A 22,455-nucleotide genomic window follows, 5' to 3' on the forward strand; every position below is an offset into this window, starting at 1 on the left:
AATGCACGTATGGGCAGAAATTGCAATTCTTTGTTAATTCTAGTATCTGATCACCATGGGTTTTCTTATTGTAGACATAAAAGCACAGGAATGATCTGCCTTCATCCCTATGTTGTTTTGATGCTTTTTCTTTACATCTGTTACACAAACAAGTCCAAATCCACATGGTTCTATTCCTCCAGACTAAATCACTAATCCTGTCATTAAGCTCAGCAAAACACACATTTTTACACTCACTAAAGTCACCATTTACCACAATGAAGATGCTGCTACTGTTCTACATAACTAAGCTTTATGTTGCTGAAAAAAAACCCAACATGAAAACCATGAACACATACACTAAAAACAATTAAATTCAGAGTATAAATAAATTTTAAAAACTTAAAATCAAAGTACCAAGAGATTCTTTTCCAGTGTTCGTATTTCAATACTAAATAGTATGTTAAAGATAACCTGTGTCGAAGGACAAACTCTTCTCCTTAACTGAACATATTAAGATGCATTTTTGACACTACAAAGGAATAAATTTTCAGAAAGAGCACAGAAATAACTTGAAGGTCTTCTTACTGATAGTTGCACTGTACATTTTGCACTCATATAGGCATTATGAGGAAAATTTTAATACAAAGACCTGGGAAGTCTAGGTTTTATCTGCTGAGATCCAGTTGCAGCATTCTTCATTTCCTTGTAACAGCTGAGGCTATCACTTGCACTTCAAATAGGATCTGATCCAAAGCCCATTAAAGAATTTCCATTGATTTTAACAGGGCTTGGAATGCAGCCATCATGCAAGGAGCACCATTCTGCGCTTTCAAACACCATTGGTGGTATCAGCTACAATACTGACACCAGTACTCAGTAAGTCTGAATTCTTTAACATTTCATTTTACTTAAAATCCCTAGTTTATCCAAGCACCTCAAAAGCAAGAGAAAACATCCAATGTCTAAGTTTTTACTCCTCATTTTCAAAGTTAGACATGAAAACATAATCATGATAACAGAACATACAAATTTAAAATACTAAGTATGGAATTCTGAAATTAGGCTCCAATAGACCCTCGTGATTGTAAGTGGGAGCTTTTGGTCAGAAACATGAGGGAAGTCAGCAATACTCTTACCCTGAAGTCTCCAAGGATGCAAGGAAATCACTCTTAAGTCTATAACTGGTGCATATTTTAATTTTTAAATGTTTTCAGCTAATATACCCAAATCTTTCATTGAGAATTTCATTCACCCTTAATCTTAAAGTAATCCCTGAAATAAAATTACAAATTCTTTACCTACATCTTGCTTCTCTTCTGTCACTGCTGATGCAGATAGTAAACACTACTATCTGTGTTTACTATCAAATAATTATGAGGAACACAAGGAATAACAATTATATTTCTATGAGCAAGAACAAGAAGTACTCATGCCAATTTCCTAATACAATGCAAATACAAGTATTTGCCTAGTTTCATCATTCCCAGCCCAAACTGACCTTCAAATGAATGGGAGTGCCACTTGACAACTAAACAAACTTTTGTTTAAAGGCAGCACTGCCATTGAACAGGACTGAGCTCTCAGCCAGGTCTGTTTCAGATATCAGGAAAAAAGAACAGGTCTGTAATTCTACATACCTCGTTGGCAGCTTCTCAAAGTCCACATCCAGAAACTGTTCATAGCTAGACACAAAACTATCCAACCAGAGCTTCAGGTAATCTGGATCTTTCTGTAAAAAAGAAGACAACATTAGCCACTATTGCACTCAAGGTCATCTATCAACAACTCTGTAGTATTGCCTCAAATAAAAAGTTTTTATTTAATGCATTTCAACTGGGATAAAGGAGGGAATACATATTTTTTAGAACCAAAAGAAAAAACAACCACTGGGTACTTTGAAATTTTCAGCCACATTGTGCTGATGGGACATTTTTGCTCTATTCATTAGTTTATACATCTCCTCTTCTTAGCACCAGTGTCAACCAAAGCATTTTAGCTTTTCCCCTCATAAACAATCTTAACTTATTCTCCAGAGTCATCCATACCAGCTTTACAAACTTAGTAGAATGTGGTCTAGTCTTGATACCATAGATACTAGTACACAATACTCCTTATGGCTCATAAAATTAAATAAGAACCCTAACAGCAATCCTAATCACAAAATAATTTCCTTTTTGCTTCACTCATAGGTCAATATGGCAGATAACAGATTAGAGACAGATGGTGTTCAGAAAGACAATGTAGAAACTATGACTTGCCTATTAGATAGCTATTAAACAGCTAGAAAATTATATTTAAGCTTCCTAGTTGTTCCTAGTAGAGCACAAAGACTGTTTGTGACCAGCAGTCCTTGGGGCTAGACACTGTCCCAGGAACTAGAACAGATATTAGACCACTGCAAACTACACAGGGAAATTCTTTCAAAATAGACGTTTGAGGTAGTCTTACTTTAGAAATCAAGCTGCTTAATTTTCAAAAACAAGTTGCCAGCCCATAGCTAACTTACTCCCCTGCCAGGACTGTGCAGTCTTGTCCACTAACACACATGCACATAGTCCCATATTCTACACCAAAAATAATTTTCAAAAGTTTTAAATTTTTTGCCAGAAGTATTTGAGATTACAAATGATTTCTGAATCCACTCCACAATTTATAACATTTTGCAGAAGTTGAAAACATTTTTATCCTTTTCCCTCTTCTATATCTCCTCCCTTTTGTTTGTTGCCTTTATATTACCACAGATGTTCCCAAATAAGATAATGTTTCTCTGTAGAGTTAAGATTGAAGAGCAAACAGTGAATATCTCTAACACATGCTCTTCTGCAGCAATGTCAGTGCAAAAGAAAGAGTCACCAAGAAAGACTGACAGAGTCCTGTCAGTGTAAATAGCTACCTATGAAAGAGCCCTCCACAGGGGAAAAAAAAAAAATCAAACAAAAAGTTTTAAAAAAAACACACAACCAAAACAAACAAACAATGACAGAATAAAGTAAAATCATAAATCCAGAACCTCAAGTGGTGCAAAGCTCTTCTCAGAGAATCTTTCCACAGCAAGTACAGGAGTTATGAAGCACGGGAACCCCCTCCTCATTCTAGACTTTACCCTCCTCTGTGTCCCCAGAAACCACCCTCAACTCAAGCAAGAAGTGTCAGAAACATCCAGACACAATTTACTTCACTATCACTATTAATTATATATAGAATGTGTTCAGGTACCAAATAAATGTGTTCAGTGCCAAATAAAACCCTCAGCTAGATACATTTCTTATCTGATTATTTGCTTCCACTGACTTTACAGCATTTTCTTATTCACTTTTCCTAATTGTCTTATTTCCCCTTCTGCTTAATTCCTAAACTCTCCCTCCTTCATAATCTTTCTTCTCCTTATCTCTGCTTTTATTCACTTTTCAATTATTTAAGTAATCACTCCCTTTTTCTGTTAAAAATTTGTCAAAACAGCACTATGTTCTGAAAGTGTAACGTAGCCTTGTTCTCATGTTTAATATGCACTGAACTACCAAATGGTTAACTTCTCAAACACACCTACCAATTTTCCTCAACATGGAATTGCAAAACACAGAATGGAGGAAGTGGTTGAGATAAAGAATAATGTCAAGATTTCCAAGCTACTCGTTTAAGCTACAGAGTTTGTTGGATTATCACAAGTAGGTGAGTATAGAATACACATTTCTCAGATTCAGACAGCAAACATATTGAAAATCAACCCAGAAGTTAGACAAGAAGACTTGCCTAAAAGAATGCAGAAGTAGTAGAAGACACTGTCTTCAGACAGCCCAGCTTTTCAAAAATGTTCACATGTTTAAAGCTTAACTTTCTTGTATTTCATAGCAAGTAATTTTAGCTACAAGCAAACTATTTCTCAGGATCATAAAGTCAAGGGAAACCAGGATACCATTTTAGTAATAACAACAGAGCTCAGGCTACAAAGGACAAAGCAGCTACAGAAATGTAATGAACAGAAATGTTGCCATATCCATGTGTCCATACCTCTGATTATAATGGCCATATACGTGTGCAAAAACTGACCTTAAGAGACATTTTCCCTGTTCACCAAACTGCTTCTTCACTGGCATGAGAAACTTCTCCTTGAAATCCAACAAGAAATACTAGATTGATTCTATTCATATTCCCAAATTAAAACTGTTTGTTGACAGAGCAACAAACCTGGTAAAGGTTTTATCCTTTCTATGGTAAATATATATGACATGGATGTTTTGAGGGAAATAACAGACAGGTGTGCTGAGCATTAGGCTCATTCCTAATTGCTAACAGCAAACTTGTGCAGAAAACCTGTTTTTCTTGGTTACCATGAAAGAAGATGTGCAAATAACAACATTATCTGACTTAAAATTGCTTTAACAAAAGTCAAGGATGAGAAAAGGGGAAGGGTAGGGCAAAAGACAAAATTATATTAAATGCCTGCTTGCTCCTTTTTAATAATACAGCCTAAATGAGTTTCAAGCTTCTTTATCTTTGAACTCCAATGCCTTTGCAAAGCTATCAGTACAGACTGGGAATAACAGAACACTGGCAGACAAAATATGCAAGGAATAGCACTTATACAGATGGCAAGAGTAAACCACATGTTATGAAACAGAAGTTTTTGCCTACCTGTAGAGCACATACTGCTCAATTTGCTTTGCCGCTAGAACTCCTCCTACTCCTGATGAAAACTAAGGACTGCTGTACTGTTTGATGATTCCCTGCAGCACACTACTCAACCCAACTCCCTTCCACCTCAATCCCCTGCCAATTAATAATGTAATATTCCAAGTTTTTTAAATAATCAGATTTTATATCAAAGTACCAGGTAGCACCACTGGTATGTGCCAGGAGAAAACAGTTTATGCAATAGCTAACTCAGAGTCAAATCTAGAGATTTCCATCCAAGCAACACCACTAACTCAAAACCTCTTGGACAATTTTTTTTTTAAACCATGAAGGCAAAAAAGTAAACTAGATCACTTAGCAACATGAGAAACACCAATAAATGGATCTCCATTATACACCAGCTAACAGAGACATGCCTCCTTTTCCAGAAATGAACAAAAATGAAGACTTGTGAAGCAGAAGTTCAATCCAGGAAAAAGTGACAAAATATTTAGCAAATGGGCTACAATTAAGATATTTCATTATAATAATGTTAGAAACAGAAGCTATAAACAGTTTTCAAACTTCAAATCTGAGCCAGGTTTTCTTTTTTCTTTATTAGCAGCAATCATTCCAGATCCTAGGCACCAATCTCCTGTTGAAAGCTGCAAGAAAATCTAGATTTTACTGAAGCAGTTTTAGGAAAGGAAACTGAAAATGGTAAATGTTACCCTTGGCAAAGTATATATAAATGTCCTAAAACACAGCTAAATATATACAACCTTTCTGAAGGCCGGCCTATGTGAGTCAGATGCATCTTGCATTCTTCCAAACCAAAAGCATCATAGTTTAGGAGAAACAGAGTCTTTTTACAGTGGTTTAATATTCCAAGTTCATAATAAAACCAGGCAGTAATAACAGGTATCAGCTGTTTTGTTTACACTGTGATTTTATGTATAATGCAATTATCCCACCCAGCATCTTTACCTTGAACTGAACTTTTTCTTGAGGTCAGCTGCTCCCACTTAATCTGGAGTTTAAATTTGGTGGAATGAAAAACGAAAAAGAATGTATTTCTGTTAAGTCCTCCCCCCACTCACCTTTTCAACAATCCTCTACTGTCCCACGACAGAAGTGGTAAACCATATTAACAGCAGAACACAACCTTAATTTAACATGAATACATTTGTGTTCTCCAATGCCAGATCAACTTTCCAAGCCAGTACGTGTTGCAATATGACAAATATCTGTGTTACTAGATGTCAGAAGAGAGCATCCCATGGGATCCATGCTGCTACTGAGGGCAACAAATCATAGAACTGCAAGCTCAGTTCCACCTGATTCACTATAAATTGTGAGCTATTACATTACATCCGTGGTCCTCCTAAGGAAGCAGTAGAACACCAGAATAAAGCATCATAAATACTCAGAAGCCTTGCTACCAGCAGAAGCAGCAAAAACTATGGAATGTATTTCTCCTCTTTGAAAATTACACTTTTGTTATCATTCTGCAGAGAGGCAGCTGGAGGCTGTATGTCAGAAAACAGCTCCAAATTGTTTTCTGTGGTGCTGCTTGAAGATGCACTTTTAAAGCACAGTTTACAAAGCAACGTATGCTTTGGTAATACACCACAAGGCTAAATTGTGATAAACCAATGTGAGGATTGGTATTCTTTTCCAGCCCCACCACACACACTCTGCAGACATTTCCTGTGCGAACAGCAAGAAATCAAGAAAGATATTTTTGATTGATGCAGCAGCAGTAAAAGCAGGAAGAAGCGTCTACATGTTAATAAAATACCTTTAATCAGTTACAACTTTCCAATTACTACAAGATAAGAAATGCTTTCTGAAACCTTAAAGTCATCTAAGTTACAAGCCTAAGTTTTTAATTTATTTACCTGAAACCTGCCTAGCTTTTGTGCAGGACAAATTTATGTAACTTATTTGAATAATAATTCACATATAGAAACTGCATGCCTTAAAACTTCTGGAAGATAATTTCCCCATGGTTTGAACTCCAAGAAGGTAAACTATAACTTAAGTCAGCCATTTTTCTTCATAGTGATAAACAGAAACAACTAGAGTTTTTAAAAGGCTATCTTAAAGGTGTCATTGTAAGAAAAGTGAAAATCTATGAAAAAAACCCTGAAAAATAAAGAGCCCAGGAGTATAGAAGTTCTTTTGCTGATAGCCCCAAGTTTGCAGAGGCTATGCTTTGGCCTCTGTGCCCAGCCCATTGTAATGAAAGCCTTTCAAAGTGCTGTAGCAGTCACTCACATGCACTAAAGCAAAGTAAGCCCTTTGTGCCTATTAAATCAAATGTAGCTCAGAGCAGCCGAAAGTGAAAACTCTTCCTTGTTCCTTCCCTTCCCTAAATACCTCTGGTTTTCATTAAAAAACCAAACAAATAACCCAAGTAGCACAATGACACACCACCCTTCAGGCCTCCATTTCCCTAAGATCCTCTCAGCACAATAAGAGTTGCTCTAGCTCTTTACACTTTAAAAAAAACACTGCCAGGACTGAGCAGTGGAGTGTTTCTAACAGGTACTGAAAATAACCTCAAAAACCACTCCAAACCATAACAAACTAAACCCATCTCCCACAAAACAGCCAGAGGGTTTTTTTTGGTCCCCAGTAGGCACTGCGATACCGTGACTGAACTCTGCCAAACAATGATGAAGATTCCCATAGAGTGTTAGCACTTGTAATATGGATGTATAAACTCCAGCAAGGCTGTTCTTACACGTAGTGGAGCTGGGAAACAAGCTCCCAATTCACCACCTTCAGCACTGAACCACGCTGAGGCAAAGCCCATAGCCCAGTGGGGATCTGCTCTGATGCCCTTCAGACACACAGGCTTCTCTAAGGCAATGAAGTGAAAAGAAACTACAGCCAAAATTTACACTAGCCTGGGACAGGCTCTTGTCTTTGATACACTAAATTGTCTGGAAATTACAAGAGCCTTTTCTAGTCTCTATGAAAACTGATTAAATGAATTATGAAAATGTTCTAATACACTCATTTTTCAGTCTGTGCAAGAAGGTCACGAGAAATGTTTGAACCAGTATAACATTTTTTATATTCATTAAGAAGACAGGTAGTATTAGTCTTACAGCTAGGAAATATATTCCCTTATGTATTTATATAAAGGGTTTATTTTAGATTTAGTAGTAACTTCCATTTCTACTAAGGCTTCAGGCAAAGAACTGGAAGGGCAAAGCTCAGTAGGTTTTTATAGATGCATTCAGGAAGTATTAGTTGCTAAAAACAAAAGCTGGATCCACCCGAGGCTCTTTGCAGGGTCACATTCCATGCTCTAAAGGCAAAAATTCCCTGCAGGGCAGTTCAGAGTCCAACATCAGACAAGCCCAACTTGTTGGACAAGGCAGTTGTTTGAAGTCGTTAAATTTAACATGCAGCCATCAAACAGCCAGCCGGGTCTGACTCCTGTGCTAGCTCTCAGTCAACCTTCAAAGTGGATTTCAGCTTAGAGCACAACCATAAAATCTCACTGGCATTGGTGTTATCATAAGTAATCCCCCATCCCCAAGCATTTTATTTAAAATAAGAACAATCTTTTGGTGTCAAGGTTGAATTAGACTTACAAAATGTCATATTAGGAAACTAAAGATGAAACATTGCCTTTAGATCACTGGTGAGTTTACTCATCATTAAATTAACTGAAGTAGTCTGCATAATGCAGAATTGCAGAACATTTCTCAACACTGTTTGAAAGAAACTATTCATCTGGGAATTAGAAGATTTGTGTTAAGGGAGCTCTTTCCTCTTCACACTTTCAGACATAAAAGGCTGCATTTCCAGCATGAGAACTCCTAGCAGCCTTTACTTTGCAACATGACACAGCGCTTATACATTTTGTGAACCTTTCATATAAAATGCCAAAACAAAATATGAAAAGCTTTGTTATAGCAGCAACACCGCAGTTAGAATTAGTAAAAGACTTAATGATAAACCATTGTAAACTGGCATAACTGCCTTGATAAACTCAATCAATCAATTCTAATCGATTAAGGAATCACCTTTGGGCTCAACTTTCCATTATAACCAAAATACTGATTTTTGAATCAGTGGATCCAAAAGAAGAAAAGCTCTTGGCAAGTAACTAAAAATCCCTGTTTTCAACATTCACACAAGCATTCTGTTGCATTTCCAGAATTAAAAGCAAAAAGGGATGGAGTGGTGATGCTTTGTTTTATAAATGGAAGGTGCAGTGAATCATGATAGAAACAACTATTTTGGGACAAGCTAAAAATTCTCTTTAGCATAGGGATTTATACCAAAATAAGCCTATAGCTGCCAATCGTGATAAAATTTAGCTCACAAACTTTAAAGTCAAGTTTATTGTTTTTCTTCCCATTTCAAAACAAAAAATATTTTTAATCTTCTAGTATTGCCATAAGTTAAAGATAATCCAAACACTTTTATTCATTTTCCTTTTTACTTCAGATCTCCAACAAAACTAGAAAACCAAAATGAAAGAATTTTCTTACTAAAATAGAAATAGATCCTCTCATTTTCTTTCTCTTGCCTTTTTTATGGTTGCTGTTGTTTTTGAATGATGATACAACTACAGCCTTGTAGCTTGAAATTGGCATGTGGCTGATGCCATCCATGGGATGAATCTAATTAATGTGAACTCAGATTTTCATGTCTTTACATTTGACAGAAAGTGCCACTAGGCGAGCCCCATGTACAAGTTGGTATACCCTATTTCAGCCTTCTGGAGTCCACCACACAGAGCACTTATCAGGAAATTACCACACTGTAACAAATTACATTCTATTAACATTCTATTTTCCCATCAAATTTGACCTAGTGAACCAACTGGAAGCTGTATTTTAAGAAGAACAAGAAGCATCCTAAATAATTCAAAGGTAACTAAAATAACATTATGTCATAAGTCTACAGTGTCAAGATTAGCCTAAATTTAATGAAAATTCAAACTATACCTTATACAAGGCTTTAACTCTTAATTGTTTATAAACTCCAAATTATGCCATTATTTTACATGAGAAAAAGGCTGAATTTTAGCACCAACACACACAAAGTCAGCTTTTGCCCCACTGAGTTTCTAACTTTCAATATAGTGCAAGGGACAATACAAGTTTATCATGGACAGAAAGGAAGCAGGATGGTGCTAAAACAGTAAAACATCAGCCTATTTCACCATATCAACAGCTAAGCATTGTCTGGCCATGTCTTCCAGCAGATAAAGCTTGAGAACTGGAGTACAGCTTAGCAAAAAAAATCTGTGTTTGTTTCTAAGTGTCATGTGATTATACCAGACTAAACTAAAACCAATTTCTGTATCTTGAGCTATGGATTTAACTATTTGGTTTTGCCTCCACAGTTTCACCTGGCCTTACTTTAGCATCTGAAGCTGAACTATACACTAAAGGTATAATTCATGTATAGACTGAAGGGGTATCATTTAAAAATCCCAAATCCACTTTTCAAAAGCACACACACAAAAAAAAAAAAACCACCTCAAAACACTCAAACACACTAAAAAAAAAAACCCTCAAAAACTATGGCATAGCAGAATATGGGTTACTTGCCCAAATGCTGTTTGGCATCCACTGCACTTCCGCTGGTTCAGTTTTTAAATGATCAGCACAATTAACTAGAGCCAGATTTCTGTAAATAACTCACTTGTTTTCAATGCCCTGCTTTACTCCCAAGAGCTTTACCCACCCACAATGTATTTAATATCACTTATTCCCATTGCTTACTAAAGGCAAGTGTAAACCTCAATCATAAATTGGATTATGCTTTAAATATCAGAGAATGCATCAACATGCACAAACATCTTACCAGCACAGAGAACTCACAGCTAATATTTACATTTGCAGATACTTGGAGAAGCCTGAGATACCAAACTGAAGACAGGGTTTATGAGAATAAACAAATACAGTTTTCATTTCTTGGTGTTCCCTATCGCATCTCCCATCGTCCTCCATTGCAGCCTCCCATTTAGTAGAAGATAAATTGGAAAAGTTAGACTTGAGCAAATTGGTGGTTTTTTAAAGGTGCTTATCTGTACTGTTGAGATGTGCATGTTTTCATGTTTGTTCCCCTACTCACATATAATTCTTTCAGCAAGAAAAGCTCAGTAATTAGAGAAGCTCTTCTCTCTTCTACAGCAGCTGTTTAACCTTTCTGAAGCCTGTAAATATTTTAGCAGTATCTACTTTGGATTCAGGCCTTAAGCTCCAATGCTGTTCAATGAGCAGCTAGCAAGCCTTTCTCTCATTTCAGAAATCAGCACAAACATGCTACATATTTGAGTTTGATTTGGAAGTATTCTTTTATCAGGACACACACCATCCCCAGATCTGCCCAGCTGAGCAAGTTAAAAGAGCCATAACTCAGACACACACAAAGACCCAGGGTTTGTTAATTTTGCTCTATATTAGAGCATCAACACATAAAACCAGAAGCCTGTGTTTATAGCTTTGTGACATATCATTCAATTTCAGAGACATTCAATTCTTTAGTATCAATAAAAGCTTGATCAGAATTATTATTTGTTGGCATGTTCAGAACTGAATGTTTCTTACTGATTCTGTAAAGCACTGATCCACAAACCCATAGACATGTGGAAATTCTAACCTCAGTGTTGGACACCACTAAAACCCTGAATCAAAAACATGGACAAACCTCAGACTCTACATTATTCAGTAGTAGCCGCTACATAGATGTACTGCCACATATATTACAGAATAAGCAACAATAATCTCTTTGTAGCTTGTAAAAACTTACGGTTTTCTTACATCTTTGCATATTTAGATTTATCTGCTGCCTCACTGCAACATGAATCTGCATTTGCATTGTCTCTGTTCTGTGTGTGAACAACTACCAGCACAAGGTCACCCTGGCCCCTAATTAAGGAAGGAAACAGCCACTCAAGAGACACATACTGATGTCAGCTATTTATATGAGAAGTTCTATATTTGTAAATATCAGAATTATGTTAGTTCTTGGACTAGGAGACATTCTCTTTAAATAGCAGTTAATTCAGAATTGAAGACCAACTGTTGTTTATCTCTCTCCATTCTTAGTTCGGCCTCTTGAATAGAGACAGAACAAAGATATTTTTGCCACCACAAGGCCACAAGTGACTTGTGACATGATCTTCTACAAGTTACACTCCCTAGGAATGCAGAAATTTATGCAAAACACTCCAGAAAAGATATCTTACAAGACTTTACTCACTAGTTTCAGCAGAAGCATGAATTTACATGACAGTGAATTATGAAAAACTACTTTTACTGAGCATTTGGTTTGCTCAAACATTCATCTAACTGTAAGCTGAATACTTCTTTATCAAATCTAAGGCAATATGTAGCAATGTGATCTGCATCACTGACAAATCAGCAACTGCTCAAGAAGGAAGACAAGGGCAAGCCAAGTCAGGATGAGATCACATTTGGGATGCAATGGTCAGTGTTTCACATGGGGCTTACAATTCAATGTGAATGATTATCATACTCTTGTTGAATTACATGCTTGTCACCACAACAAAGCATAATTTGGCTAAAGGCACATTTCTCTGAGAAACAATGTTACAATATTAAATGAGAAGTTATTTATAATATATAGATATCCCTCACTGTGCCAGAGAGAAAACTACAACATTTATCTCAATACAATCAGATTTTTTAAAAACAAATGAGAGATAGAGCACAAGGTAAGAAAGCACATTTGAGATAACAGCTTATGCACAGGTCTGCTGCTCTTAACACAGCAAGGGATGTGACTGTCTCAGTTCTCTGCATTAGTGAAGACCAGATCATTATGATAGCTAACACAGAGTCCCGACTGTATCAATGACACTGAGGCTGAATGCTCCCTCTCGAAAATGAGAAACACAGGCTCCAAACTGAGTGAAGAACATTCACAGCTTTCCCTTCAAATCATTGTGTCATCTCACAGGAAAAGGCAGTGTTTAAATTAAATCAGGGCTATATTGAAGACAAGAGTGTAAGAAAAAGCTCAGAACCACTGTAGTATCATGAAAACTGATGTGAATATGGCATTTAAGTGCTTGTATCAATGCCTTTGAAACACCTTTTGAAGGCAACTAGGATCACTTATTTTCACAGACTAGAAAAATCTCCATATAAAACACTTTCCAAATAAAATCCAAAATATCAGAAACCCTGACATCCTTTATGTCTGAGTCTGAAATACCTACCAGAACAATTGGAGATGAACTACATATACGTAAAATCTTACAGATAGGACAGAGGTTGAATCTCTTTAATTTGAAACTGCAGCAGAGGTTACTTCAGAGGACTATGAAACAGAAATAAATTTTCTATACTGATATATAATTAATACCTAATAAAAGGTTAATCAACCAATATTAAAATAGTAATAGCAATACTACCATAGTAATATTGCAGCCATGACAGTCTAATGTTACAAGACAAAACTGGTAGATTACCTCTGTCACATAAACCCAAAGAAGTCACAGACACACATGAAAGCATGTCCTTTTCGTCTACCTCATGGAGCTCTACTCCTGCTGTACACTTACATTAGTAAAGCATTTTCAGATATCTGCTCTATATGCACTTATAGAAGAAGTGTTCCATGCTCCTCTGTAGGTTATCAAATGCTTTTACATGGCAATCAACTGGAAAAAATTTTTGCTTTCTATTCTACACAATTCAATTATCTTAAAAAGCTCATTCCAATATTTGGATGAGAAGATAGCAGTTTACATCCATTTCAATATTTGAGTAAAGGCATTGTACATTAACAGTTCATTGAACAGAAAAAATCCCCCAACCACTAAAACCATTTGAAACTGAAAATCATCAGAAAGTTACATCCTTAACAAGACACTCTTTGCAGAAACTTTAACAATTCGAAAAAAAAAAAAAAAAAAAAAAAAAAACAAAACAAAACCAAAAAAGACTCAAGATAAAAACAGACTGTGAATAATACAACATGGTGGCAACAATTCCAGTGACTCAAATCTAAATTTTACTAAATCTAATGAAGTTTTAAACTGCTTCTGTGCAACATCAGAAGTACTCTAAATCAAACGTGGCTACTACTTTCATCTATAACAGCAGGTTGCAATCTGTAGCTTTTAGGGAAACAGAAGGAGAAAAAAATTCCAAAAACCAAATCCCACCCTTAGATTAGAAACTACTAGATGACAGCAACTGAATACCAACTAAAACCAAACTCTTGCAGACACTCAAACATTATCCTAAAAAAAAATTTTAAAAAAATTTTTAAAACCACAAACAAAAAAATCTCACCACAATAACAACAAAAAAAAACCAGAAAAATTAAACCACCTTATACATGGTGTCTTCCAAAGATTGCTCCTGCAAAGGCCCTGATTAATGCTACCTAATCTGCCCAAATCTCAAATTCCTCAACTGCACAAAAGGTAATGAAAATGGAGAAATGCCTTCCTAACGTTACTTTGCACAAAATTAAGTGTTGCAACTGACACCTGATGCTGCCAGAGATGTCAAGGGATCACAAAGAACAAGAGTCATGACCCAGGATTGATGGTAAGATGGTAACACAGCATTATGTAGCACTTGAAAGCCGTGAAAAGCCTTGCTGCTTTAGCATAGGGTGCTGTATTTAAAAGATTATCATAAAGGACCCGATTATAAAAAGACAAGACTATTAGCAACAACTGGAAGCATTACAAAGGAGTAGCTTGGATTTCACTGTTTCTGTAGCTAACAAGGCTGCAAAAGCTAAAGCCACATGTTTGGGATTTGTGGCACAATAAATTCCTACCTTACTCAACTATAACTCTCCAGCCATTTTTCTAGTTTGAAGAATTTGCCTAGCTTTATTTCCCAGGATGTCATTCAGGGACAGTCATTGCAGTGCAACAGCTTCACTGGGCAGTTCCAGGTATAAACAACTTTTCTCTAAACCACTATATCCTGTCACTGGTAATTATTGCTACACCTTCCCATTCTGCTAGATGTTCTGAGAAGAACAAAGCACAATATACAGATGTTTCCAAGTGGACCAAATAAACTAGTTTATATTAAGGCTTCCCACATTTTACATCCCAAGATGGAGACATAACTTCTTGATCTGCTCTTAACTTCACCAGGCTTAATACTCTAATTCTAGATGCCTGCCTCAAGCAGAATAAGATACCATTTTAACCTGGACCAGTTGAGAGATAAGGAAAAAAAACTGGTTTGTGCCTAACACTTCTTGAAAAAGTGAAGACTCCCTTTTTCTGTATCACTCCAGTTGCCCTCATATGTTGAAGACACTATTTTATTTTTAAAATATATGCGTTGTTACTTAGGAACAAGCCCTTATCTACAAACAAATTCATTTAATCATGCCCTCAATATATGGGTCTGAAAGATAAAAAGGCCAAGAAAGTCACTGATAACTAATGAGGAGACCAAATAGATGAAAAGATTTTTTTCAGAAAGCCCATCCTCTGCCACCTGAGATCTGAGTAGACTGTGGGCACATCATTCCCATAAAGAAACTGAACATCCCCTAAGTGATCTAAACTACACATTTTAAATAGCACTCCTTCATGCAAACTTCCTGCCATGTGAACAACATGGAGATGGATAGCACACAATCAATCTGAATGAAAGGTTCCAGCAAAGGGAGAGTAGGTCCAGGACAGACAAAAGAATATTTTAAACAACAAGGGAGGAAAGAGCCAAAGAAGAGCCAAGCAAAGAAATTCAGAACTTGGCTCATCTCTGCGGCCTTAGTGTCTCCCAAAGCTGAGTCAAGTCTGGATTCTCTGAGTGTATTCCAAGTGCATTTGCTCCTCTCACATCGATGAACTCACTGGCAAAACATCCATCTTCTCCAGTGCTACTCCACTTGCTACTGCCATTATCATTACTACAGTGGTTTAAAAGGCAAAGGTTCAACCCAGCAGATCACCCAGACGGGGAGCAGTAAGAACTGATACCGCACTGTTACGCTTGCACCAGCTTTAATAACATGTAGAGGATTAATGCTGCACAGAAATTAGGAAACAGTACAATTAAGACAAGTACTTTGTGCACTTGTGTTAAATGGTCTGTACTTAACATCTCACATTCTACTGCTCTTGCGATGGGCATTCTCTAGAAATGAGGTGGGAAGAACAAGGGAAGGGCTGTTGTACCCTTAATGTCCTACTGGATTGGAGACTTAAAGAAACTGAAATACAAACGAAGCATGAGACTGCAAAAATGCAAAACAAAACCAGAGAATAAGGCCATCAAAAGCTACCCTTTTCACTGAACTCCGGTATGACAGTAGATCAGTCCTTTCCTCCACCTTTACAGCTGTTTTTTTGTATGCTATTTATTTTACAGCTACCTATTCCAATAATCTGCAATCCAATTTCTCTACATACTCAGCACACCCAGCAGCAATTAGGACATGTGCTTTAAACACATTAATTGCTTTACATTATAAAATGCAAACGGAGGCAGGACAGCATTTTTGTATTATTTCTGCCAGGTCAAGGAAATTCATTACTAATGGAGTATGTAGATATTATGGCAATAGACAGCAAAGGCAGACTCTGGAGCAACCTCATAAATCTGCTCTTTGGAAAGGGTTTTGTTAAAAAAAATTAAATAAAACTGAAGCTGTTCAGAAATCAGTAAGTAAAAAGCTAAATACTAGGCAGCACTGAATTAAATTAATCCAGTACAGCTTAATTGCTACAAAATGAAGAATTATGTAAATGTATGCATTCACAGTTACAATATATAGCCACAATAACTGCTTAAACTGACCCACGAACACTGCAATTCTCATCTCAAGCATAAAAAAGACCAACCTGAACAGCAAACCATGGGATGAGGCTGTAAATAGTCCAAGAAGTGCAATTACATCCTTTCAGAAGCTAATAATGTCTATGCAATTTCCAAGAAAAAAAGCTGTTACAATTTAAATACCCGACTACCAAACAAGAGAGGATAAAAGCAAACAAACACAAATATTTACCTTATTGCAGTAAAGCATCCAAAGCTCATACAGCCTCTCTCGGGATGCCATTCCTCCCCTTCCTCTTCCCTTCGATCCCAGCTACTTTTCTCTTCAAGATCCTACCATGCTCAGTTCCCAGGTGCTCTTCCCACAATTTTGCTTTATTATCAGTTATATCATAACCCGAGAAGACGCCAAGTGACACAGTCTCAGTCTCTCCTTTTCGAGTAAACAACGAAGTGCAACACAAGCAACTGCGGACAAGTGTCAAGCATGTCCGTTCTTCGCCAGCGCCGCTTCGGTTTTAATCTCTGAAAGTGAAAACATACCCTTCAGGCCTTCGGTGGAGGGAGGAAAACAAATCCGCACTTAAAGCCCGCAGACAACCTGGGGACTCGGGCGGCGGCAGGTCGCACCGCTTTGCTCTCTGACACTATTCCCGGTGACGGAGAGGTCTGGCGATTAGTGTTCGTGGCGCTTTCTCGCTTTTGCAGGGGGGGAAGCAGCAGGGCTGCCGAGCGGTGCCGCCGGAGCCCCGGGTACCGCCGCTCCCGGCCCGGCAGTGACAGCCGCTGCCACCGCCCTTCTGCCCCGGCCCCCGGGCAGAGCCCCGGCCGCTCCGGCCCCCGGCGGGCCCCGCAGGCCAGCGGCTGCCGGGCAGAGCCGCGGGGCGCGGGAGGAGCCCCGCGCTGCGCCACCGCCCGCTCCCGGCCGGGACCGGCCGCCCCGCGCCGCCACCTACCGCGCCCCGGCTTCCCCCAGCTCCCGCCGCGCTCCCGCGGCCTCTCCCGCAGCCTACCAGGGCCGCGGCGAGTGGCGGCCGGGCAGGAGGGGCCGAGCCTCGCCACATCGCCGCCCCACCCGCGCTCCCGCACACGCCCCCGGCCGCCGCCGAGGGGCGGGGATGCCGCGGGCGCCATCTTGGTAGCGGGCAGGGGCAGCGCCCGCCCGGGGCAGCCGGGGCGGGGGCAGCGGCGGAGCCCCGGCGGAGGAGGAGCCCCGGCGGAGGAGGCGAGCCGCGGCCCGCGGCCCGCGGCGCCTCACCCGCAGAGCCGGCGGCCCCTGCGGGCCTGCGCCCCTCGGCCGCACCTGGAGCGTGCCCGTAAAGAATCAGCATCCCCATCCTGAGGAGCTCAGAAAACCTCCGCACTGCTTTGCTTCATAAGTAATAAAGGTTACGAAGCACATACACGTATTTTACCTGTGTTCCGGAGAGGCCTAGCAGCATAGCCTGTGGAGCATGGATATATCCATACAGCCAGCCTGCTGCCCATGTAAGGCAGCCCCCTCCCTTGTATACAGAGTTTGCATAGGACTAAGGAACCAAAGTTAGAGTTTATCAAAAAAGTTAGATTTCCAAAGGACAAGTGCAAAAAGACATCCCTCCGCTTGCGAGTGGCCCTGCCCGAGCACACCGGCCTGTGCTGACTCAGCCGAGGCACCGCACTCCAGTGAAGGATTTTCCTCCTGCTCCTTCAATAACAGGATCTTCTTGGCATCACTCACGGGGCACTCCCTGGGGAATGGGCTTCCCTCCGTGTCCTCCTACTCCCCTGGAAAGTGAGGCTGGAAGTTAATGTTGTTTCAGACTCCAAAGCAGGGAGGAGGCGGTTTAAGGAGGCATGGGACATCTTTCTGGCTTGCTGGGAGAATCAGAATTCTGCAACTTTTGGCCACAGCCCTGGTCCTTCTGCCACTGGATCATCTCCTCACTTGGGTTCGTACAGCTTCATGCAATAAAGGATTGCCACTCATTACACAGTTGATTACTTTCAGGGGATTTTCATACCTTTGCAATGATTTAATACAAGGTTTGGAAATCCTTTGCAAAGGAATTGACTGTGCAATATCAATGTAGTGTTTGCTACATTAATTTTTTCTAGGGATGGATAAGTATCACCAGGAGCCCAAAGACAGATTGAGATATCTTCCAGCAACAGGCCTTTGCATAGCTGTCTTGTTTTTAGAATATCAGTGAAGTTTCTTCGGAGAAATTTAAGAGCTAATTTGTGCTTAATATTGTTTCACATGGATCACCACTGTGGGAGTGGTAGAAGTATCTTTTACTGCAATATCTAAACATAGTACCTAGCACGGATGGAGGGACACTGACAAAAATGAGACTGTAAATTATTTTTAGTTGTGTGATACATGTGCTCTGATACTTGATGCTAGCCGCAATATTCTGCTGCCTTGAGGATATAACATAATTTTTTCCATCAAGAAAAAAAAAAAAAATAGGAGCTTAAAGTCTAGCTCTGTCCCCAGGGCAGGCTCTGCTGAGCTTAAATAACCCCGGTCCCCCTTCGGTGAAATGTGTCTAGGAAAAAAAAGAGAGCCTGCCTCCTCCCTGAGAGATTTACCTCAATGCTTGAGTTACTGCTGGGATCTCCTCCCTAACAGCCAACCTGCATCACCTTTCTAGCAACTGCAAGCCACTGCTATTAGGCCCTTCTGCAGTAATTTGATAAAAGGAAGCTCTTTCTAGCAGATCTTTTGAGTTACAAACTCTGATCACATTTGTTTGCAGCCTTTTCTAAACTAAACAACAGCTTATTTCAAATTTTTCTTTCAGCTTGCTCCCTTTGAAGAAGTCAGGCCCTAGCAAAGCCATGTAAAAATCCCAATCCTCCCTCTGCCTTTTTGCATTACTGACTCCTGTAAGAGCAGCTGCTCCTACACACACCAGTCCTGCAACAGCCTTCAATGAAGCAATAAAAAACCATCCTCTGATAGAAATGGGAGACTCCTCCCTGGCTAAGTGCTGCCACCCCCGTAATTCAGATGCTCCCAGACTATAAAGCAGCCATTTTCCACTCTGCTGGAGTTGTAGCAATGTAGTTATTTTAGTGGGCCTAGGCAATCAGTGCTGCTTGTGTAGGCAGTTGCTTTATATAGGTGCTCTAGATGGAAAGTAAAGCATTTGTGATTTGCAACAGAACAGTCTGTTCCTGTGTCATTCAGGGTGAGTGGTCTCCTGGTCTGACCTTCTAGAGGTTTTCCTAAGCCAGGAAGCTCCCTGTAAGGTCGTTGAGGTGGCTTTAGGGTGTCTGCATCACTGGGTGTTTGTCAAGTTGAGTCTCTCCCTGTACAGGCAGGTATTTAGTATTTGCTATGAGTTTTTTCTTACATAGATATATGGGCAAAAATGGGAGAGGTCAGTGGAAAAGGGTGGGTTACAGGTTTGTCTCTGCAGGTGGAGTATAATTCTAGATGAATTTATACTTCAGTGTAGTTACCTACACGAATACTCAGCAAAGGATATGGAAATCAAAGAAAGGAGGAAGGTGTAAAGAGAAGCTTTGCCAGCTATGGATGAGTACTTTAAAATGTGTTTATGGGTTGCTTCAGCTGTAAGATAATTGTTAGACTTTTCATTGCCTGCTCTTCCATAATTATATATCAATTATTTCATGGACCTTAAACAGTCAGGTAGGCAGTGTTCATTAGTATTTCATTGTCCCTTCACTGCTGTCTTGTGGTAACTGTTTACAACAGTGGTTATTTCTCATATTTTGTTTATTACTTGTGGGTTTTAATGTCTCTCATCAGGAGCCATAAATTAATAACTCAGTCATTTTATTGTGTAGTGAACGTGTTTGTCAGCCAGTCCAGGTAACAGAATGGGTAGAAAGAAGGGTGTGGATAAGAAGAAGGCATTAATTTTGTGTTGAGGAAAGATTTAACAAAGAAATGGGCTACACTGGATTGTAGCTTTGAGTCCAGGAACCGCTCAAGTGGCAGGAAAAGCCACATACCTTATAATATTGCTTTTGCAAAATTATGCTTATTTTCTGTGGATGCAAATGAAACAGGCAAAACTCTGCATTTGACTTTTAGATATTCTCAGGCCTGTTGTTTGGCCCTAAGGCTTCTACTGAAACCAAGCCCCAGACCAACAGAAATCATGCTGAGCTGAATGTATGGCAAAGCTTTTAGCTGAGCTTTTTCTTGATGTCTTAAAGCTAATGCTTTGTTTACCAACAATAAAGACCTGGAATAGAAATGGACGTAGAAATTAGCTTAGAAAGGAACCTGCCCCTCAATTATTACACCTTTTTTTTTACAAATAGGCTCTTGCACAGAAGCAAGGAGTAATCTTTACAGTGTAAGTAAACAAATGGCCTTATGGTTGCATGTAGAATTTTCGTTATCAAAATACCTTTTGCTGAATGTAAGGAAATAAGACTTTTTGGATGCTAGTTTCTGGACATTGAAGCCAAAATAACTTGCAATGGGTTGTGGTGTGGCTATTGGAAGAGGCAAGCTGATCCTTGTAAGATTCCAAGGTCTCTGTGATGACATTATGCTGAGGGTGATTTGAATTTCTCTGGCTATGATTGCCAGATGAGTTTGCAATTATTCTGTTAGTTATGTCAGCAAACCTAATGTTTAATTTTCCTTCTGTTACTATATTCACTTTGTACTGCAGGTAATCCAGAGCTTGTTAGTTATTCATAAAATTTGACAATGGGAAGGATTTGTTTGCCCCTTGACATATAAACTGGTATTTAGGGATTTTAGTTACTTTCTTTCAAAGTGTTGGAGACTGGCCACAGCTAAAGCTGGGAGGTGATGGTCTGACTAATAGCATTAAGTCCCCCTGCCTGCCCTGCTTTCAGATATGCGGGTTAAGCCATTCACCAGACTTAAATTCAGAAAGGAATTTACCCCAGGGTAGCCTGGGACCCTGGTGAGTATTTTTGTCCTTGCCTGTCCTTTCGGCTTGTTTCCATAGGGGGCCTTCAGTATAATGACTCCACAGTTCTCAAAGGCTCAGGCACTGACTTAATCTCTTCTGCTCCCTTTTTAGTAGTATGGGCTCCCTTAAGTTTGCAGCTGTGCTAGGAATGTTCTTGAGGGGGTACCTCTTAAAGACCCTTTTAGACTAAATAGATAGTAGGTGTTTATATGCTTTGATCTGCCTCGGTTCTTCAACAAACAGCGAAAATTCAAGATGAGAGCTGAGTCTTAGGACTGTCCCTCTCCTCTGCTGTCATCTAGATTAGCTATGCAAGAGCTGACATGTAGATTTGTGCTACAGCTGTCTTTCTTTTGCAGATGCATGAAGGCACCAGTTGTTACTGCACAAGATTGCATCATAAAATTGTTCTTCTTCCTTCACCAAACTGACTTCTCACTTAAAGTAAGCCATCCTTTTCTGTACAATCTCAGTGCCAGGGATCAGTGAAGTTACCATACTGCACTTCAAATCATTCTGCTTTAGTTAAGAGGGTATTTAATGAATTATTTCACTATGTTGCAGTGCTCAGCAGTATGGATCTGCAGTATGATTCCTGAAAGCAATCAGTGTGTCAGGAAAAAAACAACATAGCAGCAACCAAGACTGAAGGATGCGTAGGGGTTAGTAGTCTCTCTTGATCTGTTTGAATTTAATTCCCTCTTAGCTGAGGGGGGTAAGGCTGTCTCAAGAATGTCTGCTATAGCAACTTGGAGCCTAACTTCTCTTTGGGGAAGAAGGCAAATGAAGGGAAGTAACTAAGGGAAAATTTGCTTAGGAAAGCTCTAACTTTGACTAGAGGTGGGGTTGCAAAATATTAGTACCACAGCCTCCCAAAAGTTAGATGTTGGTTGCAAACACAAATATTAGTACCACAGCCTCCCAAAAGTTAGATGTTGGTTGCAAACACACTGCCTGCTTTTTAGTGGGATGTGAAACCAAAGGTGTGCCCTTGTGAATATCCCAGGGACTTGGCTAGCCTAACTCCTGAGCACAGAAAGGGTATAGAGACCTGAATGATGGCTACTGTTGTAAAACTTGAAATGGAGTTTTAAAGATTCTGCAGTGGAGTGTAAACAGTGTGGTGTTAGAGTATGTGAGAGACTGGTGGGGGCCCACTTGCACACTGAACTGGT

General features: G+C 39.4%; 1 protein-coding gene across 5 annotated transcripts in view; it reads right to left on the reverse strand.

Moving 5' to 3' along the window:
* Window positions 1–17,402, reverse strand: part of NBEAL1 (neurobeachin like 1) — a 79,848-nt gene extending 62,446 nt beyond the window's left edge. For 3 of the 5 annotated variants that reach the window (XM_053948081.1, XM_053948078.1, XM_053948082.1), the window contains exons 1-2: window positions 16,597–17,161; window positions 1,620–1,711 (exon numbers count right to left, since the gene is read on the reverse strand). In XM_053948081.1, the coding sequence (XP_053804056.1) occupies window positions 1,620–1,711; window positions 16,597–16,647 (143 nt within the window). In that variant the 5' untranslated portion in view covers window positions 16,648–17,161. Of the gene's footprint in view, window positions 1–1,619; window positions 1,712–16,596; window positions 17,162–17,320; window positions 17,340–17,377 lie in introns of those variants that run through there. The other 2 variants (XM_053948079.1, XM_053948080.1) reach the window with 2 other exon arrangements.
* Window positions 17,403–22,455: the final 5,053 nt, after the last annotated feature.

This window comes from Vidua chalybeata, chromosome 7 (assembly GCF_026979565.1).
Source record: "Vidua chalybeata isolate OUT-0048 chromosome 7, bVidCha1 merged haplotype, whole genome shotgun sequence".
NCBI lineage: Eukaryota > Metazoa > Chordata > Aves > Passeriformes > Viduidae > Vidua > Vidua chalybeata.